Source organism: Protopterus annectens, chromosome 5.part0 (assembly GCF_019279795.1).
Source record: "Protopterus annectens isolate FY-2018-M chromosome 5.part0, PAN1.0, whole genome shotgun sequence".
NCBI classification, from domain to species: Eukaryota; Metazoa; Chordata; order Ceratodontiformes; family Protopteridae; genus Protopterus; species Protopterus annectens.
The window spans coordinates 244,076,476-244,097,492 of NC_056735.1; the positions used below are offsets into that span (position 1 = coordinate 244,076,476).

Consider the following 21,017-nt stretch of genomic DNA (forward strand, 5'->3'; position numbering starts at 1 on the left):
AGTTTCACAGCCACACGAGAATCCATACTGACTACTACATGGCCCTCAAGAGATAATGAAATTCTTTTCAAAAGTATGATGGAAAGGGAATTCAGCTACGCACTGTGTGAATGATGATGCAAAATGTATTAGAATAATGCATGATGCATGTATCACCACATTTTTGGGTAATCACATGTCAATACTTTATAGAGACTGCCATCTTCAGTCACATTTGTGTGTCAGATGAATTAACCAATGTGTTTAGAGAATATATTGCCATTATTTTTAACAATAGATGTTTGCACTGTATAAAAAACAGACAACTGCAGGTGGGTAAGTTAAATATGTATCCATGAAGGATGGCTCTAGCTTGGTATCTCAGGCTATACCTTCCTGATCAAACAACACTTCACCACCTCTCCCACTCCCACCATGAGTAAAATGTAACTTACTGAAACTCTGCCACAGCATAATGCTGTCTTAGGTTGGAATATCAAAGTGCCACAGTCTCAGTAAAAGCAACCAAACCAATCTTTTTAATTTAATATATAGAAACATATATTATGACAGAAAGTGAAGGCCTATAGAACTAGTTCATCTACCTCCATATTTACTACATAAGCTAATTAAATAACAATAATTAGTATTGCTACGCTCATTAAATCTGTGTTGAATTTCCTTAGTGCTTTTGACTCTAAATCCTCTTCAGATAGGCTTTTACAGTTATCCACTACCCTATCTACAAAAAATTGTGTTCTTGTGTCTTCTCAGCTGTTACCTTATTTCTTATAATTGTACTTTGCTATTCATACATCTCAATCTCTCTCTCTCTCTCTCTCTCTCTCTCTCTCTCATTTTGTTCAAAGATTGTACCTGCTTGAGGAATTTATGTGGTTTTATGATAGCTGCCTCTTCTATTCTAAAAGACTGTGTATATTAAACAACTGTCTCATTTTATGACTCCAGATAAATTCCATATACCATTTTTTTGTCATTACTGAGATCTTCAGAACTGCAGACAATATATTTGATGGGATCTTACCAAGTGTTGATGAAGAGAGATGATAAGTTTTTATTTTCTGTCCACACCTCCAGCTTTGCATCCACGTTTTGTACTTTTGCCCTTGTTTTTTTGTCACATTTTTTATTTAGCTTTAGGCCATGTTACATGGTTAACCCCACGTCCCTTCCCACTTTTTACACTGTCTTTGTTTTCCAGCTAAGAATTCTTTTTCCAGTTACTGCACTTGTGGGACATTATTTTGCATGTATTGCAGTCAAATTAAAATACCTAGCATAGATCATTCTTCTACTCTTGCCAATTCCTTTTCTTATAATTTGAATACCTCCTGGCATACATTTGTGCAATCAGTAAAAAGGAAACATTTCATTTCGGGTTTCCTGGTGTCACCTATACAGATTTTAAAAGGGCATGTCCAAGTTGTACCTCACTGGCATCATTTATTGTGCCCTCTGTCTGCATTTATCTAGACGATGTTACAACTTTGCTCCCAACAAGCAATTCACTCTAAACTTAATTAGCTCAATAAACTTTTACATGGTACCTTGACAAATGCTGTCCTAAAAACAAGTAAGCTATGTCCAGTGTCCTAGTTTTCCAGCTGTGATTACATCCTGCGTTGAGCCCAGAGCACTGCTACTTCCTAAAGTTCTTTCTGTTCAGTCATGAATCTATGATCTTTTCTATAGCTGTGGTCAAACTGTGCCTTATCAAATTGTATCTCTTCCCTCCAATATTATCCCGTCTGTAATCAGATGTTTGTAATGTCTTTACAATATGACCTACATCAACCACCTTTGAAATGCTGTCCTCAGAGGTTCTCATGTTGGCTGCAGATGTTACTGCATTCCTGATATTCATCTTTATCAAACCAAGCATCAATGGATGCCATATCCCTACATCCTGGAACTTGGCCATGGTCATTATACTACATAAGGGAGGCAACAACTGTAAGTTAGCAGATGTCCTCCTTTTGCCATCATACTGTGTCATTCTAAAATCCTTGAAATGTACATTCATGCCCAGCTGTTCGATTATTTCTTTGAACATCACATCTTTTCCAGCTCTCACACTCATTTTCTTCTGGCTCATAGCTGCCCTTTCACTCATAAACTTCCTTTACAGTCAGTTCAGTTAAAGTCAGGCCCATAGTGCTCTTTTTTCAAACTTTAAGTACTCTTTTTTCAGACTTTTCACCATATCTGTAGTGCCTTCCCATGTGTGATCTTTCCAAACTTGCATAATTTTGCTTCACTGGTTATCCAAATGACAGACAAGAAACTATTAGATAGGTGCATTCTACCTCAGTTACACTGCCAGTTACACCCGAAGTCCCTGAAGGATCTGCCCTTAGTCCTTTAGTTTCATCATTTTCATAAAGTAAATAACCAACAGCTTTGGCACTATCATATTAATCAAATATAGACAAATATATATATATATATATATATATATATATATATATACATATATATATATATATATATATATATATATATATATATACATATATATATATATATATATATATATATACAGATAACTCTTTTCTGTTCAGACCCTCACACTGATAAATGTTGACCTCCAGTTTAATTTTGATAAGGGTAAAAATTTGCTTTCTGAATCTGGTCTCGCTCTCTCTCTCTCGCTCTCTTTCTCTCTCACACACACATACACACACACACACACACACACACACACACACACACACACGCACACACACACACACACACACACACACACGCTCTCTTTTTAAATACAGCAAAATTCAAAGGTATGACTATTTCATATTGACGGGAAGGTGTACCCTTGACTTATTCCCTCAAAATTATATCCATCAATAATAGTGCTGATGGCTGTCCTGTTCAAGATTTTACAAGTAATTCTTGATCAGCATTTAAAGTTTAATTTGTACATTACAATAATCACTGTGAAGAAAAATCAAAAACTGGATTTCCTCTGTAGATCAAAGTAAATTCTGAGTGACGCTATGACATTCTATGGCTATTACATTTCTTCTCCAAAATATTTTGTATGCATCTCTTCTAACCAGTCAGCATTATTATCAGTTTTCCATTCTTAAAGTCATAACAAAGTAGCCACTTTTGCTGTTACCCATGTTTCGATAACTCAACACTGACTCACTCTGAAGTCACTGTGTTGGCTTGAATTGTCTTACTATCTAAACATACACCAGTTAAGGGTAGTTCATTCTATTATGTGCTTCTACAGCCATCAGTTGCTTCCCTGAGTAAGAGGTACATTCTCTCTCATCATCTGTAATCTTCAAAAGTGTCCCCTGCCATAGTTCAATCTACACAGACCTATCTTGGTGACTTCATATGGTCACAGCAGTACCTAAACTCTGCCATAAACTTTCATGCTCCATATGCCAGATTTCTTACAATTTTTATTTCAAGAAAGCAATCTACCTCAGTCTTGCTTTTTAATTGGTGACCAAACATGGGTGCCTTACAATAGCTAACATGAAAAACCGAGGAGCAATGTCTAATGCTGGATGAAGAAAAGGGTCACAATGCAATAAATAAATAATACATTAAATGAACTTAGATCATAAGACACAGAGAAATGAATAGAAATACCAAATGAAAAACATTATGCTGTATGTATGATATGAAACAGCTATGTGGATTTACAATCAGACTTTCACAATATTAACTATAGCTAAATATGTCTACCTGCTAAAATGTAATGAAACTCAGGAAAAGTAATTGCAAAAAAAATTATACATTAATATTCTTGATGAATTTGTTTTTGTAATTACGTTGGACAAAGCCTTATAGGATTTTTGCAAATGTCATTACCACAGAAGTATGCAACTCTCTGTTTACATTCGCTCTTTTATTAACCTATATGTGACAACTGGCATGAACTTTCGCCCATGGAAGGCTGGTTGAGCTTGCTGTAGAAAACAGCAATAAGACAAACATATGCCTGGTTTCCTCACTCTACATATGTGACAGATGCTGTGTCTGTTTCCTCTTGCTATATACTTACCCCACTCTACTTACTGGAAAGTAAACTATATGTTTACATGTACACACACACATGCACGTGCATCTGCACATGCACACATACTCAGACATACACATGTATAAATGCACACGTATGCATTTACACACTTAGACACATATACCCTTCTGCATTACTAATCTTACAAACACATGGCTACGTGCACATAATGCAAACATATCATATGTATGCATACATGCTAACTACTAAACAAGAACAATAGTTTTTGAAAATTTGAGTATCAGTCCTCATTTTAAATGGGTACATTTTTATTCAAAAAAAATTTCTAGCTATTCTATATGCACCAGATGTTACAAAGTAGAGGACTGTGATGTCATGGCTAAAAAATGCAGAATATTCAGGTACTAGAAAGGGGAGAGAGGATGTTAGGTCTCTGAATGCATCCCATAAGTCTTCTGGCACCAACAATTCAAAAACCATTACTAATGCATAATTTTGTTTTTATTAACAAAAGTACAGAAATGAATAAGGATTATGTTTGTCAACCCAGAGTCACACAACTCACCACAGATATATAGACATGCACAGATGTGTGTATTTGCCCTCCACTTATACATACACAGACACACACGCATGCACTCACACACATTTATGCAAGTATGCACATGCATGCACATGAACACATACAAACATGCATACATACACACATGCACAGACACACACACACATGCACACACACACATGCGCGCGTGCACACAGACACACACGCACACAGTTCAGTATCACTGTACTACTATAATGACATTTCAATTCGCTTTTGATTCTTCACTGCCTTCATTTGTGATGTGGTTAACATGCTATAGGTATCAGACTGGATTCTCAGCTCCTTCTTAGTGAGTTATTTGTGCAGCATACATTTATATTTCAGCAGACATTCAAAAAATAGTTTGATGAAATTACAAAGTCATGAACTGTCACTGTAAGAAACTGACATTTTTAACAGGACGTCCATATTTTAAACATTTATAATTGTACTTTTCAGCCCATACCTCTCAAACTCTCCTCCCCCTTTACTCCTGGATAACCTACTTACCTTCCTAACCTCGCTCTCAAATGTAGATTGTATATGTAACTAAACAGTATAATCTAGCTATTATGCTATATGCCTGTCTTTTTCTCCTGAACAAAACTGTAATTGTTTGTTTTTTTTCTTTTTTGAATGCAATTTGTTGTTTGTAATGCAAACTGTCTTTGAAACTATTCATGTAAGTAAACTTTGTGTTGTGGAGCTTTTCTCCCTGGGCTTCCACTGAAAATGGCCCCCTCCCCCAAGCCCAGTGGACCTCCGAGGTCATCAAACTGGAATAAATAAATAAATAAATAATATTAAAGAAAATAGTCATGTGTGTGGTACTTGGAGTTCAAAACTGATCTGGTGGCAGTTCCCTAACACACTAACTTGGTACTCTGCATGTGAATCTGGACGCATTAATAGGCTCTCGGATCATCAATGTCATGGACAATTTCTTTTTGCCCCTCATTTTTCTTTGACAGGCTCAACATTTTTTGAGTAAATGCATGTTATTCCTTCTTAGCACTTTACCATCTGCAATCTTGAATATAAATGATCTTGGCTGCTCGTGGTTAGAAATAAAAAATACTAGTTGCCAAGACAAATCCTAATGAATTCTAACATGCTCCTCGCCTTTCTGCAACTTGAAAAGAGTTCTGTTTTTTCTGTTCTAATACAGCTTCTATTTTGCCTTATTCTGCTTTAGTCTTTTTTGCAACTTGAAATTTGTTTTTAAAAGTTAAAAAGAAAGTAGACATTGACTTTTCCTTAACAATGCATATGATAGGTCCATATCTTTTAGTAGAGCACTCCTGCCCTCTAACAAATTAATATGACAAACACTGTACTGGTTTTTGTCTCCTTCATTAAATGCTTCACTAAACAGGTTGTTCAACTTGACCATTACAGTTTGCATAACTGGATGCATTATAACATGCAAGAATTTACATTTCTCTGAAAAACTCTTGAATTTTGCACTTGTATATAGAGATCTGTTGTTTGATATTAAAACATCAGGAATGTCATGCTTTTTGAAGATAATATTAGTGACTTTAACAATCTTAGAAAACTGTAAAGAATAACCATTACATACAAAGAAGGCACTTCCTTGATAATGGAAAATATATAGGATTACTTTTTCTCTATAATTACATTGTGACATTTACCCAGTGGTTGGTTGATGAAAATGATTGTTTCTGATACTTAGAAACATACCTGACTCAAGTTTGTCTTCTTCACCACCTACTCTTTCAAGCTTAATTAGAAGTTCAATATGAACACTCCATTTTGCCCTTTCCTTACATTACCAAATTATTTCCCCATGTGGTGATGTACACTTTAATCCCAGAACCTACCCCTCATTTCTACCATTCCACCTTACCTCTAATGCATCTCTATCCCCAAGAAACCTAAAATTCTCCTCCAGCAGCATCCAAGTATAGTTAACAAAGTAACAGCATTCCACTCCTAAATGTCTTGTTACTCTCCTGGCATGTCATTCTCAAAGAAACCTGGCTTAAGCCTCACAGTAAAGACTCTGAAATTCTTCAGCAGGCTATAATATTACACATGCTGATAGGTTAAGCAAAAAAAGGTTGGTGGTATGGCCAGCCTATTTTTAAACCACCTTACTCTCTCTCTCTCTCTCTCTCTCTCTCTCATGCTCTGTCCCACCTACATTTCACTCTGCAGGGATAATAATTTCTAAAATGAAACTAAACAATCATTAAAATCTATATACCATTGGCCTGTATATCTTTCAAGATAAAATATCCCTATCCTGAACGACATCCTTAAATGGATATCAAATTCTACATCCTATGAAACTAGAATCTCTGGTGATGTCAGCACTGATTGGTAGCACCATTCAACATACTGTCCATCAAATAGCATCAAACTACATAGATTTAAAACTTCACACAAGCTCCTATACTTGTCCCAGCAAATCATTAAATTCTGGCTCAGTTCCAGACTAGATCTTAGTTTTGAATCACAAACAATGCAATTCTCCCAGAAGCCACCCTGACTCACTCAGTGGCTGCTATCCCACCTATGTCCACAGACTAGTAAACCACTACTCCAATGGTTACCTGCTTAAGGAATGCTGTAAACTCATCAAATCTAAACCAGATGTTTTCAACAATGTTTTCAATCCCTTAACTGCCCATCTTTACACCTTACCTCTGGACAATGCTGTACTTAAATTCAATTTTCTATTTCTTAATCAGAAGAAAACATGTTAAATCCAATTAAATTGTCTGACTATCCCACAACAGTCATACAAGAATGCACAAGAGAGACAAAGCTTGGTGAAATTGGCAAAGAAGCAACTCTCCTGCCCACCTTTAGCCTTACGAGCACTTCCATAAACTTGCTAACAGAGAAGTCACTGCTGTCAAAAAAAACAAATAAACATAAAAAAAGTTGGTACTCTGTTTACAAAATCTTACACCTGGGATTCCTACTGATCCCAACCTCATGTCCAGATAGCTATCCTATAGTAATGGCTAATAAGTTTAACTCCCATTTTATAGACCCTATCCTAACACAAAATCCCATACAAACTCATAATGGCCTTGATGAGGTTCCCACTTCCATAAAACATCTTTTCTCCTTAAAAACTGCCTCTGCTTCACACATAAAACACCTACTCAGTAAACTCAAGCCCCGTGCACCCTCTATTTACAACCTACCTATAGAATATCAAAGCTTGTAGCAACTTCCATGGCTTATCCGGTCTCCATCTTGATCAATAGATCAATTCAAGAATCACATGTCCCACTTCTCAGGGAAAACTTCTATATCATACCTCTTCACAAAGGTGGTAAATCCTCTAAAATAACAAACTTTAAGCCTATTGATATTTTATCGTCCCTCTCTAAAATTCTACAAAAATGCAAACATATGCAATTCTTACAATACCTTCTTAACAAAATCTACTACTAGAGACCCAATGTGGTTTTTGCCCATATCATAGCGCAACAACTGCCCTGGTTGCCTTCTTAGATAACATCATCAAAGCTAGAGAAAATAATAACTTGGTCTCGTTCCTTTGTTTTATATCTCTCCAAAGCCTTTAACACAGTCCATCACTCTATGTTAATCTCTAAAATGTCTGCATTTGGATTATCTAATACAATGCTCAGCTGGTTCACTAGCTACCTTTCTCATCGGTAAAAATCTGAAAAATGCTTCTCTTCATATTCCTCTTTTCTCCCAGTTAATACCACTGTACCTCAAGGCTCCATCCTTGGACATCTTCTTTTTAACGTCTTTATTAACAACTTGCATGCATCCTCCCAAAAGGCTTCCCTGATCCGATACACCAACAATTCCAGTCTCATTGCTCATCAAACACTCCTTCCCATTCATGCTCTATTACCTTCAACTCCATTGAACACTGGCTCTGTGACAGCTATTTCTAAATCCCAATAAAACCAAGTTATTACTATTTATCCTCAAATTTGTAACATCACTGAAAAACAGCTCACTTCTTTCAATCACACAGATATAGAAGTCATCTCTCATTTCAAGTTACTAAGCATCACAATTGATGATGAACTAAAATTTGATCTTCATATACAAAAACTCGGTATGCTCTACAGATAAAAAATAAATCCTCACCAGCTCCTCCAGAGTCACACTGGCCAACACTAACCTTCTACCTTCTGTACTGTATACTTCACCAGTTCTTACAGACACACAAACCTCCTTCATCACAAAACTAGAACTATGTTATAACAAAGTAGATAGATTTGCAACCAATCTGTCATAGAAAGTCTTCCCTGCAATGCTCTGAAAACATTAAACTGGCTTGAGTTGCCTAATTACCTCAGGATCACGGGACAACTACTTTCCCACAGAATGATATATAATCCTTTCCACTATCCATCCGTCAGGGACATTTTCAAACAGTACGTTCCTAATTGTCCACTTCACTCTTCTCAGAAACAGATTTTTGAAACCCATAAATCTAAAAATAACAAAGGACATAGTTTATACTTCTGCATAGTAATCAAAACCTGGAACAAGATTCCTATGGACATTAAATTAATACCTACAAGTCCCATTTTTAAGCATGCTATAAAAGAATACCTTCTCAACTCCAGGTTCTATACTTGCCTTTCTCCACATTAAATTGGCCCTTTTATTCCCCCTTCCTATACTCTTTCTCTTACACTCTCTCTCTCTTTCTTTCCTGTCTCTTCCATGCTCCCTCCTCCTTGCAATCTACTATACATCCACTATCTCACTTACTGCTGTTAGTGCCTCCCACTATCTCACTTACTGCTGTTAGTGCCTCCCACTATCTCACTTACTGCTGTTAGTGCCTCCCACTATCTCACTTACTGCTGTTAGTGCCTCCCACTATCTCACTTACTGCTGTTAGTGCCTCCCACTATCTCACTTACTGCTGTTAGTGCCTCCCACTATCTCACTTACTGCTGTTAGTGCCTCCCACTATCTCACTTACTGCTGTTAGTGCCTCCCACTATCTCACTTACTGCTGTTAGTGCCTCCCACTATCTCACTTACTGCTGTTAGTGCCTCCCACTACCTCACTTACTGCTGTTAGTGCCTCCCACTACCTCACTTACTGCTGTTAGTGCCTCCCACTACCTCACTTACTGCTGTTAGTGCCTCCCACTACCTCACTTACTGCTGTTAGTGCCTCCCACTACCTCACTTACTGCTGTTAGTGCCTCCCACCACCTCACTTACTGCTGTTAGTGCCTCCCACCACCTCACTTACTGCTGTTAGTGCCTCCCACTACCTCACTTACTGCTGTTAGTGCCTCCCACTACCTCACTTACTGCTGTTAGTGCCTCCCACTATCTCACTTACTGCTGTTAGTGCCTCCCACTATCTCACTTACTGCTGTTAGTGCCTCCCACTATCTCACTTACTGCTGTTAGTGCCTCCCACTATCTCACTTACTGCTGTTAGTGCCTCCCACTATCTCACTTACTGCTGTTAGTGCCTCCCACTATCTCACTTACTGCTGTTAGTGCCTCCCACTATCTCACTTACTGCTGTTAGTGCCTCCCACTATCTCACTTACTGCTGTTAGTGCCTCCCACTATCTCACTTACTGCTGTTAGTGCCTCCCACTATCTCACTTACTGCTGTTAGTGCCTCCCACTATCTCACTTACTGCTGTTAGTGCCTCCCACTATCTCACTTACTGCTGTTAGTGCCTCCCACTATCTCACTTACTGCTGTTAGTGCCTCCCACTATCTCACTTACTGCTGTTAGTGCCTCCCACTATCTCACTTACTGCTGTTAGTGCCTCCCACTATCTCACTTACTGCTGTTAGTGCCTCCCACTATCTCACTTACTGCTGTTAGTGCCTCCCACTACCTCACTTACTGCTGTTAGTGCCTCCCACTACCTCACTTACTGCTGTTAGTGCCTCCCACTACCTCACTTACTGCTGTTAGTGCCTCCCACTATCTCACTTACTGCTGTTAGTGCCTCCCACTATCTCACTTACTGCTGTTAGTGCCTCCCACTATCTCACTTACTGCTGTTAGTGCCTCCCACTATCTCACTTACTGCTGTTAGTGCCTCCCACTACCTCACTTACTGCTGTTAGTGCCTCCCACTACCTCACTTACTGCTGTTAGTGCCTCCCACTACCTCACTTACTGCTGTTAGTGCCTCCCACTACCTCACTTACTGCTGTTAGTGCCTCCCACTACCTCACTTACTGCTGTTAGTGCCTCCCACCACCTCACTTACTGCTGTTAGTGCCTCCCACTACCTCACTTACTGCTGTTAGTGCCTCCCACTACCTCACTTACTGCTGTTAGTGCCTCCCACTATCTCACTTACTGCTGTCAGTGCCTCCCACTATCTCACTTACTGCTGTTAGTGCCTCCCACTATCTCACTTACTGCTGTTAGTGCCTCCCACTATCTCACTTACTGCTGTTAGTGCCTCCCACTATCTCACTTACTGCTGTTAGTGCCTCCCACTATCTCACTTACTGCTGTTAGTGCCTCCCACTATCTCACTTACTGCTGTTAGTGCCTCCCACTATCTCACTTACTGCTGTTAGTGCCTCCCACTATCTCACTTACTGCTGTTAGTGCCTCCCACTATCTCACTTACTGCTGTTAGTGCCTCCCACTATCTCACTTACTGCTGTTAGTGCCTCCCACTATCTCACTTACTGCTGTTAGTGCCTCCCACTATCTCACTTACTGCTGTTAGTGCCTCCCACTATCTCACTTACTGCTGTTAGTGCCTCCCACTATCTCACTTACTGCTGTTAGTGCCTCCCACTATCTCACTTACTGCTTAGTGCCTCCCACTATCTCACTTACTGCTGTTAGTGCCTCCCACTACCTCACTTACTGCTGTTAGTGCCTCCCACTACCTCACTTACTGCTGTTAGTGCCTCCCACTATCTCACTTACTGCTGTTAGTGCCTCCCACTATCTCACTTACTGCTGTTAGTGCCTCCCGCTATCTCACTTACTGCTGTTAGTGCCTCCCACTATCTCACTTACTGCTGTTAGTGCCTCCCACTATCTCACTTACTGCTGTTTGTGCCTCCCACTATCTCACTTACTGCTGTTAGTGCCTCCCACTATCTCACTTACTGCTGTTAGTGCCTGTTCTTATTTCCTTTATTTCCTTCTACATCACCATCTTTACATTTTCTTTTACCTTCTTCTTCTTCAGTTGACGTTTATTAAACTTACTGTTAAGTTTTCTGTTTCTGCACCTCCTGTACCTTATTACTTCTTCCTACATAATATTCAAATATAATGTATGTTTTTGCCTGTCTCTGGTGTAATCATGCTTCTTTTTTCTTCTATATATCTCATTTGTATATTTCTTGTAACTTATTTTACTACTTGTATGTTTCCAAGATCATATATAGACAGTTCATGTTATGTCTTATGGAACTTTGTTCCCCTGGGCCTCTGCTTAAAATGGGATTTATGCCCAGTCTTTTCCCTGTAAGCAATTGTCAAATACAAATAAAATAAATACATTTGCCCAGCCTTGAACCATTGTCTTCATAGAACTGAGTAAGTCATCACTGGCTCTTTGGATTATTATTTTAATATATGCTGAATGAAGCTTGCTAAAACATTACTTGCTAGTGCTTACGCATAAATATGGAGTCAAAACTACAAAAAACACCTGAAATTACATTTTCTACTTTAAAAATTAAAATATACATAAAAATATCATATAAACATAACATTCTCTTCTATGGATTTTCCTCCATCAGTTTCTGAAAAGCTTGAGCTTCTACCTGACAGGTTTAATTGAGGTATATCTACTTAACTTCCTGCCCTCTAAAATTTGTTCTTCTTTCTGCCACTCTAAATTTGAATGACACAGCATATTTGCTATTATGTATGGGACTTCCAGGCATGTAACTAACTCTCAGATATTATTTTTCCAAATTTAACAATGTGCTTTGCAATCCTGGTGGTGCCATGCAAGAAGACTTCTTGACAATATGCTGTAATGGGTTACACTCTCAACTTGAACCTCTTTACCATAAATATACTGGTAAAACTTTTACAGCCACAATCACTCAACAGTAATTCTTTCCCAATCTAAGCACCTTTCTGGCAGTTAGCAAATTCTACAGAGTTACTTTCAACAGAACTTCCTTCTTGTAGAATCACTGATCATTGTACGTTTTCCTCCCATGAGAATAGCTGACTCTTGTTTACTGTTCTGCATTGTTATGACAGTTTGTTTCTCCTGTTATATAGCACTATGACAAACATCCACTGTTGACTCAACCATGACAGTTATCCCACTCCACAAAGGGGGAGCCACAATGGACCCCAGGGAACTACCACCCCATTAGCCTGACGAGCCTGGTCTGCAAGGCGATGGAATGTATCATCATGGAACTCATAAACAAAGACATCGGTAATCTCCAAACTCTGGACCCTACCCAGTTCGGATTTGTAAAAGGCAGATCATGTCTCCTAAACCTGATTGACTTCTTTGAAGCAGTCACCAAAGCCACAGATGAGGGTAAGGTGGTTCACACAGCTTATCTAGATCTCGCCAAGGCTTTCAACACCATCCCCCACTCTGGAATTATAGATAAGCTCACTAAACTAGGTATAAATCCCTATGTCACAAGATGGGTTGCCAACTGGCTCACAGACAGAACCCACACTGTAAAAGTAGCAGACTCCAAATCCGACTTCAGACCAGTGACAAGTGGAGTACCACAGGGTTCAGTCCTGGGTCCTCTCATGTATGGTATCTACTTCTCTGAAGTACAGGCTAACACAGAAGGCATTTGGCTAGCAAAGTTTGCAGATGACTGCAAACTAGGAGCCATAATCAAAACTCCTAACGATGTGGACATCCTACAAAAAAGCCTCACTGAGACAGATGCCTGGTGTCAAAGCCATGGCCTGAAGCTCAATGCCAAAAAGTGTATTGTCATCCCCTTTGGTAAAAACTCTGTACCCATGAACTACCACATAGCTGGTAGTCTACTTAATGCCGAAAATGTGATAAGAGACCTTGGGGCACAGGCAGACAGTAGTCTCTCCTTTGATAATCACATCGCCACAGTGGTCAGGAAATCCTTCTACGTGGCTCACCTCATCACAAAAGGTTTCTCATCCAGAAAAAAAAGAGGTCATTGTTCCCCTCTGCTCATCACTCATTAGGCCCATTATATAGTACAACACCCCTTTTGGTATGTTCCTCACAAGACATCTACAACAACTGGAAAGGCCACAGAAATACCTCCCAAAGAGGATTACTGGCCTCAAACAGATGCCCTATGCAGACTGTCTCAAAAAACTCCAGCTTTACTCTGTTGCATATTGCCTACTGAGGGTCGATCTCTGCCTAACATACAAAGCTATGTCAAACCCAGAGGTGTTGGACATGCTCCACTTAAAGAAATCTTAATCCCTCCGAGCTACACGCTCTAGGGTCCTAAACCTTGTCACCACAATAAACAGAACATGCTGGAGGGATAGATTCCTGTCCCAGAGACTTCCCATACTCTGGAACAGACTACCTATCTATGTTAAACAGAGCTCCTCATTAGCACTCTTCAAGAAAATTCTAGGTGATTGGATGGGAAATAGGAAATTCACCCCAGGGATCACTTCTGTGGCTCTGCTCGACAGGGGCACAGGAAAATAATTTTCTTGGGTGGTGAAAGCCAGGGTACATTTTTGGCTATGCTTATATAGGCCCTAGGGCCAAATAGCCTAGTACCTACCTACCTACCTACCTACCAAGCACCTGCCAGCAACTGTCCTTACAGTTTTGCAGGCATTTGCACATTTTATGCAGGCAGGGTTGGTAGGAACTGGTAGGCTACTATGTTAAGAAGTACATTAGAACCCTGGGAGTCTCCACTGGTGACTGCTCTGCTTTTTCAGGAGCATCAGGTACTTGACACCCAACCTCCTATGGCCCCTTATTGACACTCTACACCAGTGCAAAGTCTTCCAGCAACAAGCCTGGTATTATATTAGGCATTTCATCACAGACACCAGGTTTAACAAAACTTTTTGTCCATACTTTCCAGCTACTATTCTAGCAGATCATGTTGGAGTTGATTCAGTTAGAGAATGTTTATATAGGAGCTGTGAACTCTATAATTTGAGAAGTAAAATTGTGCCTATACTGTTAAAATTGGTACTGGAGAATAATGGTTTCCTTTATAATGCTACGACATACCATCAAATAGCAGTTACAGCAATAGACATTTTGGTGGCAAACAACAATAGGTTCACAGGTTCATATGTAATTACTAAGCTAGCTGCCCTTGCAAATTATTTTACTATCCAATTTCCCTTTTTTGTGCTCAAAATAACCTATCCTATTTTTTTATAGATTGGCCTTACTCATCCCGTGGTCAATAAGTATATATTACCCCTAATAAGAATACTGGGATCATACAGTAGCTGACTGGAGGGGATCCTTACATAGGATGAAGCATTTAGGAGATGTCTATGTCCATTAGTGGTACAAAGGCAGTCCTTGGGTAAATTTTCTGTCTCCCATCCGTATATCTAAGTTGCACTTGAAAACGGATAGGGATGAACTTTGTTTTATGTGGACGGGCAGTCTATTCCACAGCAGAGATATCCACTACAAGATATACCTGTCCCTCTAAACTGTTCTGCTGATGTTGCAGAAGAGGTTTAGATCCCTAGACCAAGTATTTCTAATGCCATTTCACTTGTTGATGTACAGTAAGTCCATCAGTAATGGGTTGGAGGATGCCTTGCATGCTGGACACAGGTCATCTCTTAGCAGTCTGCAGGAGTATAGTGACAGGGCTTTGAGTCGGTCCACATAGAACATGTTCTTTAGGCCTTGTATCCTTTTAGTAAGGTATCTTTGTGGGTGTTCCAGTCATTGTATGTGTCTGGACAGACACATGCCAAAGGAGGTGTTATATTCAACATGTGGCCCAATGAGGACTGAGTAAAGGAGGACAATGACATCCCTTGATCTGGACACAATCCTTTTGTTTATAAACTATACAATACAAAAGGACTTTCTTACAGTACACACAAGTTGGTCAAAAGTTAGGTCAGTGTCCACATAAGTTTCCAAATCTCAAACAACTGCATCAGCTCTTATAAGTGCACTGTAAATGTGGTAGTTCACTGGGGTAGATGACTTTCCAAAGGACAATGCATTTTTTGCATTTAGTTTCAGCCCATGATTTTGGCATCAGTTATTTATTTGAGGCAAACCATCCTGCAGGATAGCTAATTGATTTGGAGATTCAATGACTGCTCCTAGATTGCAGTCATTTTCAAAACTAGTCAGCCAAACCCCTTTGGTATTGGCTTTTACTTCAGAAAATTAGATACCAAACAGGAGAGACCCCAGCACATAAACCTGGGAGACTGCACTGGTGACTGGTCTCTTTGTGGATGCAATTTAATTGTCTGCTCCCTACCTGTCAGCCAATTGACAATCCAGCATACAACACAGGGGTTTATTACCAGTTTATTTAGCTTTTCTACTATGTCTGAGCAGGGAATTGTGTCAAAAGCTTTGGCCAGTTTGAGGTATGCGGTGTGTACCATTTTGCCTTTATCCATTGCTTAAGTGACCTTTTTCAAAAAAAAAAATCCACAGATTAAGTATGACCTGCCCTTGATGACTCCAAATTGAGCCTGGTCTACTGTTTTGAGTTTCCCTTTCTCCCGACTGATTAATTCCGTGATAAGTCTTTCCATGGCTTTGCATATGAGGTACTTAAAATTTAAAATATCACTGACAAGAACAAGCATTAATGTTTTAATGGCACTATCACAACCTCTATTTTTAAGAATGATATGAGATTAAACAGTACTTTACATATGAACAGCATACATTAAAATGAATGGGCAAATGTTGAGTCAGTCATCTCACAACATCTAATGCTGTTGTTAATGAAGAACTTGATAAAATGACTAGTTATATTATACAATGAGAGTATCCTGAATGTGAAATTGTGCAAATTAAAATGTAATGTTTTGGAAAAAAATGAACATAGGGAACCTTTTTTTTTTCAGTGAAACCATATGGTAGAAAAAGTGACAGGGAAACAGTAAATTAGACTACATAACTACATGCACTAAGCATTTTCAATAGTAACCACATAAAATCTTAGGATGCATACTGCTGAGTTCCAAAACTTGGAGGCTGAATGACCAAAGGTCTCGACTGACATATTCTATCCAAGATGATCATTTTTTTAGAATACTCCCTGTTTCCTGAGGCATGGCAGTCTCAAGCCACAATATTAGGGGATGCATGGGGGCTTGCCCCCTGCTAAGAAGACGTTTAAAACAGAAGGGAAATGTTCTATATTCAGTCTTCTGCTGTAGTTTCAGTGTTTTTCTGTCTTTTGGGATCTGCAATATGAATTTTGAGATTTCAGTAGGAAGCCATTTTCAACTTTAGCAGAGCTTCCTAAGTGGAACTGGACAATGCTGATGTCAAATGCAGTGAAAGTAAACACGTTAAAGAATGACCAACCAATGGCCTTCAAAATAGAAAAATCTTCCCAGAATGAATGTTATGATTTCATCAGAGACATAGTACACTTCCTTTTTATAACTTTCATTTTGCATAAGTATACTTTCAAACATTGAGATTAAACATCCAACTACAAATAGATTATTCTTTAGTTATTCTTTTTTAAGCAATATGCTGACTGTCATACTAAAATTATTGTGCCTCAGAAAATGGAGAGGGTGCATGGCATTTTATATTGGTAAATCCATCAGGCATTTTAAGAAAGAATTTTGAGCATTTGTCTAATATAAGACACTGTGAGGCCCATAATGTTTAAGCTAACATATACTTGCACATGGTTTAACTCACAAATTTCTTTTTAGGGTCATGGATGTTATTCATAGAGGCCCAAGAAGTGGAGTCTTAAATACCCATCTTGAAATGTGGATATTATTAGATTATGATATTGAGACAATATTAGTCTCCTGGTAGTAATACAGCTGAAACTAATCATGAAAATGAAACTAATTATGAAGAAATAGTGGCAATTTATATTTAATGTGTGTACTGTGTGTTATTTGTTTTTAACATGGTTTTAAATATGCAAATGGGTTCCACCATGTAGTGCACATGAAAACCTATTAAGGATTTTTATGAGCAGCAAGCACATTATTTATGTTTGTGTTTTCATTGGCCAGTTCTTGTCATATGGCCGGTTTTAAATTCTGGCATTCTGATTACTAAGAGTTAAGAAAGCAGTGTGTGTGTGAAAACTTTGCTAAATATTTTTGTGAGATGGTGAATTCTGAAAACATTCATTAAATCCCTTTGTCCTTTTTCATGTGCCTGGATTTATTTTTGTTCTTAACACATTTCTTAAAACAGTTAAAATATTACTTAAAATAGTTTAAAGCTCTTTGCTTCTTCACATACTTCAGTGTCATGCTGTATATTCTTTTATTAACTTTCTCAATGATAAACTTTTGTCAAACAGACTGGGAGTGAACCTCAAAAGATACTATAGCATGCTTATTCATGTTCTGATTGTGCCATATGTGTTGCTTTTTTAACATTTTCTTCATAATGATGGAACTGTTCTAGTGCTTCCACATGCCATTTAGAAAAAAACTAAGACAATCAGATCCTAATCCTAGAGATATTCAAATATGCATGCGTTCATTATGTGCATAATTTCATATTAAATGTTATCACTCTGTGAAATATTGCACTCCATGTGTTAACAATAAATGTGTTCCATGCTGTAACAATGAAGAAGAGGTCACACTCACCTGTACTGTAAGTTCTCTCCCCAGGGAAGCATGTAGGAACACAGGAGCGTTATCATTCTCATCTAGAACTGTAACATAGATCGTGCCAGTAGCACTGCGAGGTGGTGTGCCTCCATCTTGCACAAGCACAATTAGTATATATGTTGACTGGTGTTCTCTGTCAAGACTAACCTTTGTAGCAACCTCACCTGCACAAGAAAAAGCATTTAAAATTAGCAATTTCTTATTACTTTTCTGTCAGGTGTTTTTTTTTTTTTTGAGTCTTCTGGTTTTATATACACTGACTGCTTATCTTTAATTATACGCAATTAAAAAAAGAATCATTCTAAAGATTTCTTCCACTTTGGTAAAGCTACTATTCACTGGGAATATACAACCAAAAGATGCACAATGTCTATATTCCCTTTTCTCTCTCCCGGTCATGGTGTCATTCAAGCAAGTTTGAGTCTACTTAGTGATGCAAAACCAAGGCTTTGAAAACAGTTAACACATACTAGCACTGCCCACTTTGTCCAAAACATAGTCAATTGGATACACTATTGATTCTTTTTACTTACAGTCCGCATTCTTCTATCCCTCAATAAAATACTTTTCTACCTGCTTCTTGCATTATGAATCATTGCGATTGTCATGGTAGAGACTTGCAACTTGGAGTGCTTCCCATATGAGAATACTGGCCAAATTTAAATTCAAATACTACAAGTTAGTTATGCCATAAAAGACTCTCCATTTCTTATTCTGTAGCTTGTTTGGGTAGCAGCTGAGATTTTTCACAACATCTTGCTTGCCTAAATCCATGGAGTAGCTTCTGATCAGTACACCTTCCTTTCATTTTCTTCTGTCCCAGGTGTGTCTGAGCAGTTACGGTAGGTAGATGGTCTGTGCTGTGACTTCATTAATCCATGTTCACCTTTGAATTGGTGTGTTCTGAAGTACTCTGACATATCATCTACACACAGTTCATTTTTTTCCCTAAAAACTCAGCAAGTGGAGTGAAACATCTTTTTTTTTTATAGAGTAATGCAATAAGATTACCTGTTAAATATTATGTCATTTGTGGCTAGAGCAGAACACCATTTGCTTTCATTTTCTTTCTTAACACATATAAATCAACATAAATATCCCAAATGTAAACGCTGAGCTGCCCACAATGACACAGGAGCAGATTCACAATAACATGTACTGCTCTATACAACGGTATGTGATTTATGGAGGGAGTCCGATACTGAGCACCTGCAACTTCGTTACAGCCATTGTCCTTCAGTGATTCCTCATTCCAGTCTACTTTTAAAGTGGCAGGGCATTACAGGGTCGTCAGCCCCTTTAAAATGGCACGGACAATAAGCAAGTGACAGTGTGAGCTAATTGGGCACATGCAGTTCAGACCCTTGTGCTGCGGTAGTGTTGTCGCCTCATAGCAAGACATTGTCCCGTTTGATTCTCAGCTAGAGCGTCTTCTGTGTGGAGGCATACGTGAATGGAGCATGTCTTCATTAAAGGTTGTGCATCAGGGCTGGTAACTCGGTACGTAAAAATCCACTACCAATCATTAGCAGACCGGAGTTCCGCTGTGGCGACCCCTAACTGGGAAAAGCCGAAAGATGCAAGTTCAGACCCTTATGTAACTCACAGTTACACAAATCATTTAAAGTGAACCACCACTACCACATAAAGTAAGGGTCATTCATTGTTTTTATACTGTCCACTTCCTCAAGGATATCCTGTAGCTTGCAATGACTGAGGGGATAATGTTATGTGTTAAAATGAGACTGCATCTATGTCTGTTCAGCATGCGGCCTGCAATGTTTCAGTGGGCTGCCTGTTGAAATTCCAAATACCATTATTATTATCCTTAAAGTCAGAGAACTAAAAGTGCAAATGTGGGTCATACACAATACATCCAAGGTTAACATATCTCAAGAGCATTCTCATCCTATGGAATAAGTTATCACTACAGATGAAACAAAGTTGCCATATCTCAAGAGCATTCTCATCCTACGGAATAAGTTACTACTACAGGTGAAACAATGTTGCCATAACTCAGGAGTATTCTCATCCTATGGAATAAGTTACCACTACAGGTGAAATACAGGTGGCATATCTCAGGAGTATTCTCATCCTGTATTCTCATCCTATGGAATAAGTTACCACTATAGGTGAAAAAAAGTACTACTTTGTTTGCTTTTAAGGCTGGCCTTAATGACTGAGTGGCAGACACAAATTTACATCAGAGTTATCATGCATAATCCTGTTTGCTATTAAAAGCTCATAAAGGAATGCAGAATCTTTGGAGTGTGTCTTGTTAAAGGTGTATAAGGCTATGAATCTTATGGTCACTGTGACTGCTTGCTTAATTCTGTTACTACGTACCTATGTTCTCCTTACTCTCAAGTACAGCAGTTTTGAATTTAGCTTTTATATGTAGCCGGGGTTTGTATACACAGCTCCCCCATGTTAAAGGATTGGGGAGAAAGCCTAGTGAAGCCCCCCATATCAGAGAAGATGCAGGGATCCCTGCAAGCAAAAATGGTTTTGAGAACATAAGACTGAGTTTCAGAAATTACCTTTTTTTTTATACCATAGTTTATTTTTTTTTAGTACTGAGGCTTACAGGATTGGGTCTAATGCTTCTAACAACAATGTTTTGATGCATCTTTTGAGCCTTTGTCTGTAG

General features: G+C 38.7%; 1 protein-coding gene across 1 annotated transcript in view; it reads right to left on the reverse strand.

The window, feature by feature from the left end:
• DCHS1 (dachsous cadherin-related 1) overlaps positions 1–21,017 on the reverse strand; it is a 935,819-nt gene that overhangs the window by 379,370 nt on the left and 535,432 nt on the right. The window contains exon 7 of the mRNA XM_044072218.1: positions 18,344–18,531. Coding sequence (XP_043928153.1) covers positions 18,344–18,531 — 188 coding nt within the window. The remainder of the gene's footprint in view (positions 1–18,343; positions 18,532–21,017) is intronic.